This window comes from Ziziphus jujuba, chromosome 1 (assembly GCF_031755915.1).
Source record: "Ziziphus jujuba cultivar Dongzao chromosome 1, ASM3175591v1".
Lineage (NCBI taxonomy): Eukaryota > Viridiplantae > Streptophyta > Magnoliopsida > Rosales > Rhamnaceae > Ziziphus > Ziziphus jujuba.
In genome coordinates, this window is record NC_083379.1 from 3,932,949 (window position 1) to 3,947,759 (window position 14,811).

General features: G+C 31.6%; 2 protein-coding genes across 8 annotated transcripts; both read right to left on the bottom strand.

Moving 5' to 3' along the window:
* Positions 1-262: 262 nt before the first annotated feature.
* Positions 263-5,605, bottom strand: LOC107411737 (uncharacterized). 7 transcript variants are annotated; one of them, XM_025069293.3, is made up of 12 exons: positions 5,196-5,601; positions 5,026-5,102; positions 4,453-4,567; positions 4,296-4,352; positions 4,116-4,175; positions 3,954-4,022; positions 3,692-3,784; positions 2,882-2,986; positions 2,733-2,810; positions 2,221-2,349; positions 1,439-1,544; positions 263-858 (listed from the first exon to the last, which is right to left on the bottom strand). In XM_025069293.3, the coding sequence occupies exons 3-12, from the start codon at positions 4,558-4,560 to the stop codon at positions 668-670; spliced, it is 996 nt and encodes a 331-aa protein (XP_024925061.1). In that variant the 5' UTR covers positions 4,561-4,567; positions 5,026-5,102; positions 5,196-5,601; the 3' UTR covers positions 263-667. The 7 variants fall into 7 exon arrangements, with proteins under 7 accessions (XP_024925061.1, XP_048323176.1, XP_060674706.1 ...); XM_048467219.2 differs by lacking the exon at positions 5,026-5,102 and having other exon boundaries at positions 5,196-5,604; XM_060818723.1 differs by having other exon boundaries at positions 5,026-5,601.
* A 506-nt stretch (positions 5,606-6,111) lies between these two features.
* LOC107411761 (uncharacterized) lies at positions 6,112-10,428 on the bottom strand. The gene is made up of 4 exons (XM_016019419.4): positions 9,898-10,428; positions 7,578-7,934; positions 7,067-7,273; positions 6,112-6,774 (listed from the first exon to the last, which is right to left on the bottom strand). The coding sequence occupies exons 2-4, from the start codon at positions 7,833-7,835 to the stop codon at positions 6,490-6,492; spliced, it is 750 nt and encodes a 249-aa protein (XP_015874905.1). The 5' UTR covers positions 7,836-7,934; positions 9,898-10,428; the 3' UTR covers positions 6,112-6,489.
* Between the last annotated feature and the right edge of the window lie 4,383 nt (positions 10,429-14,811).

A 14,811-nucleotide genomic window follows, 5' to 3' on the forward strand; every position in this document is an offset into this window, starting at 1 on the left:
TATATATTGAATTCAAAGACGAATCATAGTCTTCTCTACTGTTTCAGGTATGGTAATTAAGCATATAGGGCAAGATGTAACATATTGCAAAATTTAAGGGTGTGCAAGCAAACTTCATCTTCAGTCTCCAACGGAAAATAATAGCCATTAAGGTGATACCTGCCTCTGATTTCAACATGCAAGACAAAACAAAAAGAGAAAAAAAAAAAAATATTTATATATATGTATATATATTTATATTTATACTATGAAAGTATTGGGATGAAACGAGAAAATGTATGACTTGTTTCACATTTTAAATTTAGAACAAAAAAGGCACTGGTTACATACACCTTCCAACATTTGGAACCTAGCATTGCTCTATAAAATATATGGTTTAAAGATATTCATTTTCAACACATGAATCCTATTTTTCCATCCTAACATAATCCTTCCCAGCTAAAGAAAAAAATATCTAAATAGTTTACCGTACCAAAAAAAATATAAATAAATAAAAGCTAAAAAAAATTGAGGAAAAAACCAAATAATGAAAACTAATCGATCAGCTAATTCTAAGTTTGTAAGGAGCCTTTAGGAAGTGTGAAAGCACCTTGCATTGATATATTTTATCCTGTTGAAGTATCCGGCATGTCTGAACTAGTATTTTTAGACACAAATTGAATATATATCATCTCCAGGATTTCCAAGCTTTGCGGATTTTATTACCCAGATATCTCATGGCATTGGCACCGCCAACAGACAGAAGACCAGAGATAGCCTGTCTTGCACTTGAAAACATTACTTTTCGTCTCAGAATCTTCTGCATGCATTTTGCAGCCTCTTCTCTTGAGCCAATCACTGGTTCAAGTACAACTTGACCTGCTTGGAAACATTTATATGTACTTGTCACTGGATTTTGGAATTAATACCTGTTGAATTATCACTAATTCAAAATATGTGACCTTGGATTTAATGGATGAGTGCTTTCAAATGCACCTCTTCATTTTTTTTTTTTCTTTTTCCTTTCTACACCCACTATTTAAGGACTTTCCTATTGTAAAATTTTCCTTGAGCAATATTAGATTTAAATACCCAATATTCTCTTTTTTTTCCTTTTTATCCCTTTTTCTCATCCTCCTCACGTTCACAAGGCAACCAACTGGCCTTTCATTGCCATCAAAAAGAAAATGAAGAGTATGAAAGAATAAAAGAGGAAGGAGGAGAAAAAGAAAGTACAAATGGCAGTGATTTTGATTTTTAATGGATATTTATGAAAAAATGTGTCAGTGCATAAACAACTTTGACTTTTCGGAAATTTAGTGTGGGTGTGGACAGAAATTTTATGGGTGAATTTGGATGCACTCAATATGTAGTGGTAAGACATATAAATAGCGCTTCAGAAACTATAATTTCCTGGAAATTTAATAAATTATAAGTTGAAGACTTTTTAAGTTTGTACCAGATTCAGTCAGACATTTCCTCTCTCCCAGCTTAAGCCCCATTTGCCTTCTGATCGCTGGAGGGAGAGAAGATACAATAGCATGAGCAGCTGATAAACCATAGTCCTGTTAGAAAAGATAGCAATGTATTGTTAACTTTGGAGCCAAGTTTAAGAACAACAACAATATATCATAGACATTAAACTTTTTGTACTCTGAATTATGACTAATTGGGTTTCATGTTCTTAACTCTTATTAATATAAAGAGTAAACTATAGTAGGGCCTGATTTAGTGGAGGCTCTTCATTATAAAAAGTTTCAATCAAATCCTTATAATAATCGAATTCAATCAAAAACAAATGGTCAAATAATTAAGGAAAATGAAAAAGGAAATCCCACATACAGTAATGTGAGGTCCATAATGAATACCTTTACAAAGATAACTTTCATGCTTTTGACAATTGCTGATGACTTCTTCAGTTAATTTCATTAATCTCCATCAATTGTACTTACGAATACAATCCACCATAATAAAGCATCAATTGAAACTTCTAAATTAGAAGGTCAAAAACTCCACACCAAGAATTATTATAAATGTGAAGGCCTACATGTACTTTTAGTCATGATAGAAATATCAAAGGTTTTACATAAACTGGTTGGCCATGTTGGGTTCAAGGCCCAAAGATAAGTAGTCAAATTATTTAAATAAGATGTCATGCCAAACTCTCTCCAGAAAAGTAAAATGAAAATTGAAGAGAGAACTTAAGTCAGCTCCAGATTGAGGATTCCAAGCGAGATATACCTGAGATATGCTTGCTTGGTGAGTTCCAGATGATGAGCATCTCAATACCTCTTTAGCCTCGTACTCTTCAACAAATGGCTTATACATCAACTGGAATAAATCAAACTGTCCTTGTACAATCTTCTTCACCTGAGAAAAGTTATTTTAGTCAACTAAGGAATCTTACTTAAAAATAAGGATTTACAATGTCCCATCTTAAGTAATAAGATATGATTATTTATCTGCTGATTAAGGTTCAGATAGCAGGTTAAGGTTTCGAGCTTAAACAAAAGTGACGAGGAGGAAAAGTGGGATAACATGTTCAGGCACATGTGTGCTGTCCGTGGTGTACTAAGTTAATAGTTAGCAAAGCATAACCATATCTTATAACTAAAAGTCCATATGGTCTCCTTCAGTAAATGAATGGCATACCTGTTATAATTATTTAACTCACATACAAAACAATAGCATCTTCACTACTAAATATGTAAGGAAATGCATCTGCAGATATATTCTAGTGATCACACTTTTACCTTATATCTGTCCTCTGCAAAAAGCATGCGCAAGTCACCCATATATGAGAGGCTGCATATTTTGGCATAAAGATCTTCCTGCATTAAGATGGAATGACATATAGAGTTCATTTGGTCCTGAATGATGAAGCAGTGACATAGGAACGAACCTCAGAGAACTTCAATGGCAGTAGGAGAAGAGCAGCAGAAACTGCTGCCCTCAAATTAACCATGTTAACATTTTCAATGTCCAAATCATCAACCAGTAAATGAACCTGCGCATATTTATTTGAACTCCCATAAACTTAGGTTTGACATAAAATGAAGACAATTACCATATCAGTGAATGGTTGAGGTTAGAATTGTGCAGAGCATTAGAAATAATAGAGAGAAATGTTTGAGAAGCAGTGGTTTCATAAAGTAATGACAATTAAGAATATAGGGTAGTCTCCATATAATTTGATCATCTAATTATCTACGTTTAAAATATTTACATGTATCTTGCCCCAGTTAAAACTTTAGAACAAAAACCAGAATCAAACATGCAAACATTACCAGATTAGGAAAATCATAAATTGGATGCAAGACACAAGGAGAGCCACACATGACTAAATAGTAAAAGTAGCAAGTTATAAATGACCTCTTTCACAGGAAATTAAATATGATAAACATTTAGGAGGAGAGTATTTTTCAACATAGGAAACAGAAATCACATAATATGACAATAAATTTGGAAGGTTCTGTATAATAAGAAATTAACTATTGATTTAAAAATATTACTCCAAATTTTGAATTATCAAATAATTATATGTATAAAGAGTAACATGTAATTTAGTGTTACCCACTGCTTCAGAGGACTAGCAGATGCTAATAATAATAATAATAACTGGACCACTTGCAGTGGTTCTCCAAAGAAGCATGTTAACATGCACAAGGAACAAGGAGAGAAAAGGCATAGGTAACTGGTAAGAGTGACATACTGGTTTTTGTAATCGACCACTCAAGTAGAATCTCTCCCAGTTACGTATGTCCTGAACCAAGTCATGCATGCGAACAACTCCATACTTCAACATCTGCCCAAAATTGAGTTTAGAGATTTACAAGAATTACAAAGAGTTGCATTAGATGAAATAATGCATAACAAAACATTGGTATCCTATTAGCTTAATAAATGGGAAGAATGACCACATGACCAAGCAACAGCCCATACTTAGGGTGTAACCAAATCTTAATAATCAGTACCTTGCAATTCCAATTAACATAAGGGTTGAAGTGCACTCCTATACCAATGTTGTCAGCAACTCCAGTAATCTACCATCAAGGACCAAGATATAGTTATCATATGAAGTTAATACACATTAACTATAGGTAGAAGCTGAGAGAGAGAGAGAGAGAGAGCAGCACCAGTCTTGCTCCACCATACACCATCCCGCTGGCATAATGAGCTTCGTTCAATTTTATATTCTTGGTTGTATGATACAAAAAGATAAAAATCTATAAGACATACTCTACCAGAAATAAATATATATATATATACATCATACATATATATATATATATGTATGTATTACATTTGAAGCATACCTCAGAATGCCAATTCAGGGGATCTGGAACAGCAAGAATGAAGTCGACCATTTTGGACTATAAACCCAATTGACGAATGCAAAGGAAAATTCATAATTACATTTTATAACTAGTTATGGTAGAAGAGGCAAAAATCAAATGAAACAAATAGAAAAACCTTGTCACGATTGTTTGGATGTAGAGCTGAGCCATAGACACAGCAGAACTGCACAGGAGGAAGACTTTCGAGAAAACTTTCAAGCTCAGCTTTGCTGTCTTTCTCCATGATGAACCTACCAATCAAATGCGAAACATATGTCAACAAACAGATTTACACTACGTAAACTTAGATCACAAAGCAAGAACATATGGTGCAAAACGAAACCCATTATTATACCATAACGAATATATACACATGTACAACCAAAATTTGCTAAAAAGTATTAAAAAAGAAAGTGAAGGACTGGTATAAAATGTGTGTATTTGCAATTTTGTATGGCATATTCCAAAGAGGGATTTCATCAAACACTTTGAGCACAAACCAAGAACTGATCTTTCTGGACATTCCACTATAACTGCATATGCAAAGATAACTAAAAACAATAGGTTACACATGTATATACCAGATGCAAAAATTTAGTCCAAAAGGGTAACTTGTAAAACAGTAATAATATAAAAACAAAAACTTTTTTCGAGCACCAGTCAGGAAAAAAGCAGAAATTCCTGATCGACATTAGAGAAAGAGAAATACCAATGCTGAGTGATGGGTCTGTGGCTCTCTCTCTTTCTCTCTCTCTCTCTCTATAAACTTCAAATGCCAGGAAGAAGCGGGAGGAAGAGATGGGAAAAAGACTCTAAAAATCAGATAATCACAAATCAGACACAAGTAAGTAAAAGTTAAAAACAGAAGACTAAACATACACAGACAAACTTTTCGTGGCGAACCCAACGGCCACTAAATCTAATTCCCCTACGAAGCTCAATTCCCTAAACAAACTTTTCGCGGGGAACCAAATCGTCACTAAATCAATTTCGGCTGTGAAGCTTTATTTCGCTGTTTTTTTATTTTTATTTATTTATTCATTTTTAGGAGTTATTATTAATATTATTATTATTATTATTATTATTGAAATTTGCTGTACTGCCGTTAAGCCGTCCCCTAAAATAGAATAAGAAAGCTGTTGGAGTAGAAGCTACCTGATATTATTCCTTTAATATTTGTGCATTTTGCGTATTTAATATTATTTTGTTTATATCTTCAGCCATTTAATTTATTATTGGTCACAAAAATGTGCATTTTATTATTAGCCTTTCTACTCCAAAAGTTTGACTCAAGCACTCAACTTATCCTGAACTCCGAATATTTCCTCAAAATATACTTCTTGCAAATAAAATAGGATTTAATGTGAAACTATGGAAAAATATAAATATAAATAAAACTACAATGTTAAACTACGAAAGTGGTAATCCACATGGGTTTCTATTGGACAAACAATCACTATAAACAATCACTATCAAATATCAATTTGTTTATCTGTTTCCGAAAAGCTTTTTTCAAAATATTTTGATAAAGAACCGTCCTTTTCATACGATTTTATGCATCCCCCAAAAAAAAAAGGAAAAAAAAAGAAAAAAAAAAGGTGAAAAGGAAAAAGAAAGACAAGTTTCTGTATATCTTCCTGTTTTCAGTAACTGTTAGTATTGCTATGAACATTCCATCAACTGGATATCAACAACACCATGGCTTTTTTCTTTTGGCACGAAACATTTTCCCATTGAGCCATTTTTATCTTTTACTGTTTACTATTTAATGTCCTCTACATGTAAGTTTGAATGGTTATATCAACTGAGAAATCACATTCATTATGCTATTATTATGTGTCATTATATTAATTACAATAAAACAATTCTTTTTGGTGGGTAAATTACACGTCATTAAGATTGAACAATTGTTGCTGCCATTTCCCATTGACACTGCCATATCAAAAAAGAGCAAATCCCCACCTCATGAAAACATATAACGAAATGAAAGCTACTTGCCGGTGAGAAAAAAACAAAAAGGTGTCCAAATTTTAGTGAACTGTGGTCTTATGGTTTGAAAATATGCTACATACAAGATGCAGAGTGATAAATTTGAAAAAGCTGGTGGCTTTAAATTTCTATCATCCAAGGGGGAGAAACTAGTACGAACAGCCTCGCCCCGTCAGCAAACTAACTAGTTTTTGGTAAGCCATTCCTGCACTGCTACCAAGTCAGGTAGCACAGTTGCTCCTGATTTTCTCCACTCCTCTGCATCAGATGTCTTAAACCTATCCAACAACAATGCATGCATCCCCACACTCCTTGCCGGAATGTAGTCTTTGCGCATGCTGTCCCCAATATGTAGAACCTCTTCGGGTGCAACATTTCCAGCTCTCTCGAGGGCAATCTCATAAATCTTTGGATTTGGTTTCTCTACACCTTCCAAACCAGAGAATATACCGAAGTCCCAATCAGATCCCTGCATAAGCATTATATATAATCTGAATCTCAGGTAGAAATAAGAGCATGGGAAGGAACTTAAGAAAACAATATTTAAGAAAAGTAGATGGATCAAGGTTTTTAACCACAATCTCTCTCTCTCTCTCTCTCTCTCATGTTCAGGGGTATTTATTTTAGTTGCAGTGACTTACTGGCATCAATTTCAAAATCAGTAAACCATGCATGAAGACATGCAGAGGTATGTACAACTACTATTAGTCAAGAACGAGTGAAAACTATTAAAGTTTGAAATTTGGAGATTAACCTATTACCTGGTTCAAACCCAAGGCTGGTAAAATTACATCCTGGTAACGGTATTCTGCATTGCTAACGAGCCCCACCTTAAGACCTTGTTTACGCACCCATCTTAGAAATGGCCGAGAGTCAGGAAAGATGGTGTACGGAGCAGATGAACCAAAAGAAGCATATATGCGTTTGAACACCTTTTCAAATGTCTCCTCATCGTAATCATATCCAGCCTACCAGCAAAATAAGGAAGCCACTTCATAACGAAGGAGGAAATTGTTGAAAAAATATTCAGTCTAGATCCCTAAGCTAACATTACTTTACATTGTCACAAATAGTTGCACACGAAACCAACTTATGAGATAGGTCTTCTCATGATTTAAATTATCAAATTTTGAAAGTTATTTAAAAGCACTTGCATTTTCAATAAAATAATGTATGACCAAAATATCATGACATGATATGAAACAATCAGCAGCATTAGTAGTCATCAAAATAAGTTATACCCAAAGATTCACTAGCTTTCACGTATCTTACCCTTATAAAGGAGTCCCTTACACAAGTTTTCCACCACACAATATTGGGCATTTTTGCATCAAATCCAAAGCATGGATATTTTTGGGCCATATCTTTATATGCAAGTTTGAAGCCCTCATGCACCAGTTTGTAGTCAGGGCATGGCAGCCCAACAGATTTGGCAGCCATACAATAGTAGTCACCGAGCTCCCCCTTGTAAGCTATCAATGTGCCAGTAACATCCACTGTAATGCAACGTAATTTTGACAAAATTGACATTGTCAAAATAGTTTGTAACAAAATTCTCAGATATGACCTGGAAGAAAATTTATCAATTTGCTTCCACAACAAAACGTGTTTCAGCCACTCCAACAATCCCTGTATTTGCACAGCAAAAATTTAGCTTAGATAGAATGCAGAAAAAGGTTTTCCAATTAGATTCAACAAGTATTTAATATAATTTTGTTCATTGTATTAATGTTGTAGAAAACAATAGCAGTAGATACTCCACCTAACTATAGAACCCCATAAACCTTCACCTCCTTATCAAAATATAACTTCTTTTGTCCTCATCTTAATATTAGCATTCCTATATGTATATATAAATAGTACAGCAATTCCAAACCAAAAACTAAAGCTAAAAAATTGAGCCATGTTATAAACATCTAGCCATTGCCTGAGATTTTTTGACTGGTTAGTCTTAAGCATTTAATGTCAGTTTACGAATCAACATTCCTCTTTACAGAGCCCACTATGCTCAACACAACCAACAAGATTAGAACCACATTTACAAACCCCTTTATTCAATTTCCCATCATAAGTAAAAATGAAAAAAAAAAATTTGGTTTTATGCTACATTGAAAAACATTTGCAGCCGTCATTTAACAGCTTTATAGCTCTATTCCATTTGCTTTCTGAAACCATACGTGAAACTAAATCTAAGAAGAAAATTATAATTATAACAAATTAACAATAGAGACAAGAAAAGAAGTATCAACCATTAAAGATGGTAACAAAAACTAACCACAAGGGAGCTATTAAAACGGTATCAATATCCTCCCTGTTTGTCTATAGACAGGTTACACAAACAGGAACTGTAAATACACACATTAATCAGTCACTACTTGTGACAAGTTATGTACTATTAGAACCTAGCAAAAAATAAAAATGAAAAATAAAAAATCTTGGGCAGCAATAAAATGTAAAAGTCTCTCATCCACCGCTTAAAAGCCCTTATCTTTCTAACTCAGTACTGGTTCACATATGAACCTCATGGAGATGCTAAAGCAAATTTCCTCAATGACATGCCTTGCCATAAGTAACAATTATAAAATTATGAAACCTACTTAATAAATGAGAAGTAAACCTCAATCCTGTACTTAAAAAATGAAAGACAATGAGTATTGCTTTAAAAGACCTTGACTTCTATGACTAATGAGTATTACATCCTGGATTAACTTAGAAACTAACCAAACTGAATTTTCTAATACTGATCACTTAAATGGAGTCAATTTGTTTCTGTTTAAAGGAAGATGACAGCTCTAAACGAAGTTCTTTAAATGTGTGATTGTGTATGTAATATTGTTGAAACTTTTTCGACCATTGAATTTAATATAATCAAGTCTACCCTTCTTTTGGGTTTTAGTAAACATTCAATTCAAATGGACTTGGATCAGTCTGTGATCGCCACAAACATGGGTCAATTGAAACATCAAGGAGGACATACTATCAACTAGCTCAAATAATTTGCAAGTTAGTGAATTAATACTAGCAGGACAGCAATACTAAAAACTGGAGAAGATTTCTCTCTCATTTTTTTTTTTTTTTTTTTTTTTGAGGTGGGTTTTTGACAAACATCTGGCGTATATATCAACAGCAAAACCGACGTCATCCAAGATGACACTTCTAAATTGCAGAAGCATTAAGCCACAACATGCGCTATATCAAGATACTCGTACGACCAGTAAATCTATCAAAAGAATAGATTTTCATCATCTACATAAGCTCCGAACCAGACTACAGAAGATATTTAAAATCACCTAGATCAATTAGTATATTAAAGAAGAAATAAAAAAATAAAAAAATAAGGTTCCTTTGCATACATTGACCATTTAAAAAACAAATAAAGTGGGACTCAAATCTTTAAGAAAAAATAAAAAGTTGACTCCTTAATACACTATAAACGAAAAAGAGCAAGGAAGGAGCATCAAAAAGGAAATGCAGCATGAGAATGATCGGATACAATCTGTATGAAGCTCAAAATGACCCACAAAGAAAACAGTCCAATCCAAAAACCCAACAACATTGAAAATAGTAAAAAATAATAGATTTTGAGGCATACCCAGAAGCACGAATGAAAGGATATCTGAGTTGCCTCAATGAAATCGCCACGTTTTGGAGGTCAGCTTCATGTGCACATTTATGGGTCCGAAGGTTATAGGCTCTTACATTTATAGAACAGAATCGAGAGAGAGAGAGAGAGAGAGAGAGAGAGGGGGTGGGGTTGTGGGTGTGACAGTCTCAGGTAGAGCAAAAAATGAAAAAAATATAAAGCCAAAATTAACCGAACAAGAAACCAATTTCCTCAATGATAAAAGAAAAAAAAATTTAAGGGAAAAAAAAAAAAATGAAGAAGGCAATCAATTTCCTTCAGTCCCTCTCGTGTTTATACCCGAATAATCATAATAATAATAATAAATTTCCTTCCTTCCCAAGAATGGTATTGCTATTGGTACAGAAAAGTAAAGGCAATTGGAAGTTATTTGTATGTGCGTCCCTAGATTTGGAGAAAACACTTCCCAGAGGTTTACACCATCTTGGGCTGCCCTGCTTTGACTTTTTTGTCATTTTCCCCCCTTCCATTTCTTATTTTTGTGAAAAAACACTCTTCATTTCTTAATATTTTAGTTTCTTGTTTTCTCAGCTAATATGGCGTATATTCGGAGAAATACTTTACCACAAATCTACTAATATATTTTATTAGTTACATGAAACATGTTAATTCAATTTGTTTATATTTGAATATTCAGAGTCATATATAAATCTAAACATTTTTTATATAATAAATATTTAATTCAACAAAAATAAAAATAAAAAATAAAATATTTGAAAAACGTTTAACACTGATGTAAGAACAAATAGTTTCAAATATTTTGGACGAATATAATACCAACTTACAATATAATTGAATGGACCAATATAAATTGACTCGATTTTTTACTATGACAAATATTTGGATATAAGTTTAAAAAATTACAAAATAAGAATTTAAACATTAAACGTAAAACTATTCTTACCCTCAATGAGTTTTTCATATGACATTTTTTTTTTCCTTTTTTTTGACCTATAATTCAAACGGCAATGATCATCGTAAATTTTTTCTTTCTTATTTTAGTATATATATATATATATATATATAGAGAGAGAGAGAGAGAGAGAGAGAGAGAGAGCGGAAAGAAGCATTTTATAAAGATAAAAATAAAATATACTTTATTCTAAAACGTATAGTAATCCATATTCACATAAAGGATAATATATATATATATATATATATAGATCTCCAATACAACGCTGTAGCATTTGTGAATTAGAATACAATAATTTTGAAATATTGAAAATAAATTTGCCCATTGTTCACAAGAAGTCAAGAATAATACAAAAAGAACCCTTTACTCCACTGCAATTAGTTTTTGTTTTTTTTAATTTCATTTTAATTGCTAAGACAATTTTGGTGGAGAATATATTTTAAACTGGCTAATCTATTTAATATTTAAATTGGATCTTATTTTTACCCCTTTTTTTAATAAAGAAGTCCAATTCATTTTATGTGGCTCTTTTCTAAAGTTGATTCTATATCTTTGAACATATCAAATCATGATTTTCTTTAGTTAATGTCAAATCATACATAAAATGATTTAATTCAATATATCAAATAACCAAAAAAAAAAAAAAAAAAAAAAACGTGTTGCATTATGCAGTTTTATTTTATAGTTTAAAGTATGTAATTTCTGACCATCCATTTATTAGAAAAAAAGTGATAAAACCGACCAACCTTTATCGATTACGTACGTCCATACTATGCAAATTGCAAAATGCATATAAATAATTAAAGTACTATTATTCATGGATTTAAAATACTAATATAGGCAATATCCTCACTTCACATGTAAGTTTCTGGTTGAAATCACAAATAAAATAAAAATACCAATTTTGGATATATGAAAAACCAACATATATGTAAATACTTTTAAAATAAAACCATGAATATAATTCATTTAAAAATAATAAATATGAGTAAGATAATATATTTTTGCCTTCTTTTTATTTTAGTTGAAGAATCAAGTTATAAATAGCAATAAAAAGAAATAAATTCTTTATTAAAAAAATTAATAATTTGGGTTACTTGTCCAATTTTCAAATTAAAAATACAAGGAAAAAATTTTATCTATTATTTTTAGAGAAATAAATACGATTTTGTACCTATTCGCAAAATGCAAATATATAAGTTTGGTAGAGTGAATGGAAATTACCAATAATTGTAAATTATATACTATATTCTATAGTTTTTAACAATATTCTCTAGTTAAAAAGACAAAAAGTGAGAAAACATAAATAATTTAAATTATTAATTTATGTTTTAGGATAATTTATTTTTGGGTGTTAAGGTTACCATATGAAAGATATTGCATTGGAGCCTTGGTGACATGTGAAGGGTTCCATATAATATGTGGATGATAATGTTAATTAGAATCTAATTGGATGATTGAACGTCCTAAAAAACCAGTGCTGCATTGGAATTTAAAAGAGCGATGATCAATGTAAAGAGAGGATGTAAAAATAGATAAAATTTTGAGTCTGGGTGGACTACAAATAGTAATCCACCAAAATACAAGGGTAGAAATGCAAAGTTCTTGGAGTTAAAATCCGAGATTCGGCGAAGCAACAAAACAAAAACCGTGGGATGCATAGCCAGTGGTATTATAAATTAACCACCAAATGGTTTCAGGTTTTGGAATCCTTGTTTTACTACCAAACCAATCAAAACAAACGGAAAACGCGTCCCAAAACCGTGAGCTAATGCCAATTACTCAGGTGGAGTGAGTGCATCACACGCATCATGATATATCAAGTGGTTGATCTGATGATTGAGTGTGGGATCCACAGGTCAAAAGTGATCCAAGGTCCAACCCTTCTGATTCAGTGATCCTGGTGGACCCCGCCACAACACCTTTGACAACACTTGCTTTTAATTTTTTAGTGATTGTTATGCCCAGGAACCTTACACAAATAAGCAATGTATTCAATTCTCATGTGGCATTTTTTTTATGATTACCACGTGTATTTGTAAAAATAATATGGCAGATACCATCTAATATATTATCTTATTTAATAAAAATATATATATATGCTAATATTTATGTTAATTTTTACAATTCATATTTTTTTTAAATGAAAAACAATAAAAAACAAAGACATCAATATATAATAAGTCACAAAAAAACGGTTAATTAAAAAATCAGATTGAAAATCTCTCTAGATATATTGCAATATCAAAATGGACAAACCGAAATCCATTGAGCTAACTCATGCACAAGAAACACAACCATATTACCCAAAAAAAAATAAAAAATTATCATGTTTGCAACTCTACAACCCCTAAAAGGTTTAAAAACAAGTGTAAATTCGTTAATAACTTACAATAGTAACAACTTTTGATACAATCGATCACTTAATCACACATAGATATCGGGAGGAAGCTGCTTATTCCATCCTTATATTTTATTATATATGTATAATATATATAATATTACCTCATACTATATATTTTGATACTCTCTCTTTTTTTTCTTTTTTTTTTTTAAAGAAAAAATTGCATTTTGATGTCCATGTGAAACCATATGGGATGACCATTCACTTTTTATTAGTCAAAAGTTAATCATGGCACAATTTGCTATAAATCAAAACTTGAAGAGGTTAATATAGTGAGTTTTAAAGTTGAGGATTAAAAGTGCAAAAGTGTAACATTTTTAAACTAGAGACCATCCAAACTGCAATTAACTATTTATTCTATTTTAGCTTAATTTTGGGCAATATACATAATTAATTTTGTCAAATGTCAAATTTATTTTGAAAAATTGTATAATTGAACTAAAATAACAGTAAAATAATAATTCAGAAGACAGTACGATGGATCCTATAATGTGGTGAGACAAAGTGCAAAATTAAGAAAGCATTGTTTATTATTATTTATTTTATATCATAAAGGAAACATAGATAAGAGAGTTGAAATGTAATTATCCCTTAAAATTAATATAATGTTATTAATTATTTTTTTCCTAAAAGTATTGTCTACTTCATCCATGGCTCCCTTCCTCAAGGTTTCTTGTTTTATAATCTTATTTTAAAATCTCATCCATAAGGGTGCATGGTTACTTAATTAATGAAATAATAATTGTTTAGTTATAAATTAAAAGAATAATTATCCCATGATATAATTACAATATATATATATATATATATATATATATATATATACAACTTACTATGGTATATACCGGAGGATTATTCAATTAATTAATCTTGACTAATTCGAAAGCCTAGTTTTTTGCTTGATGTGTAAAGGGGATTGTTGATAGTTACAGTATATTATTTGAGAAAATTAATATATATATATATATATATTAGTTATATAAATATATACTGAATATTTTGAACCCATATCTTTATTACGTCTCAAGCAAATGTAAAATATGTGGATGGTATTGTTAACTGCAACAATGCCATGCCGTCAACAAAGTTACAGAATATTTGAAGTTACAAAAACTTATGAATCAACCACCAAGTTTTTCAACTCCAAACTGCGAATGCGAAGAGAGAGTTGCGTTTATGCATCTGCATGTTCCATGGTCACAAAGGAGTTTTTGATCAATGCACCGAAGTTTACCAATGCAGTCCGAATTCGTCGCGCACGAAGTTGCAAGGGTCGCCTTTGAAGAGACGATCCCAGCCTTTGCTCCTGGACCTGAATATATATATATATATATATATATGTATGAGAACTCTCTTTATATATATATTTTTGAAAACTATCTTTCAATTTATAATAAAAATATGATGATGATATCATATATATATATATATATATATATGTAAACAAAACTTACCAACTTCAATGGCCACAACTGATAAGAAGACCATGGCCACCAGGCAAGCGACCACCTTCAAGTTACCTGCAGACATGTTCTCCAATATTTTG

Excerpts from the sequence above, each read along its gene's own strand:
- LOC107411737 (XM_048467219.2), bottom strand. The coding sequence starts at position 4,560 with ATGGAGAAAGACAGCAAAGCTGAGCTTGAAAGTTTTCTCGAAAGTCTT. Across the intron at positions 4,353-4,452 it reads ATCCAAACAATCGTGACAAG|TCCAAAATGGTCGACTTCAT; the intron begins GTTTTTCTATTT and ends TTGGGTTTATAG. Across the intron at positions 4,023-4,115 it reads TGTATGGTGGAGCAAGACTG|ATTACTGGAGTTGCTGACAA; the intron begins GTGCTGCTCTCT and ends CCTTGATGGTAG.
- LOC107411761 (XM_016019419.4), bottom strand. The coding sequence starts at position 7,835 with ATGTCAATTTTGTCAAAATTACGTTGCATTACAGTGGATGTTACTGGC. Across the intron at positions 7,274-7,577 it reads TAAGGGACTCCTTTATAAGG|GCTGGATATGATTACGATGA; the intron begins GTAAGATACGTG and ends TTTTGCTGGTAG. Across the intron at positions 6,775-7,066 it reads CAGCCTTGGGTTTGAACCAG|GGATCTGATTGGGACTTCGG; the intron begins GTAATAGGTTAA and ends ATGCTTATGCAG.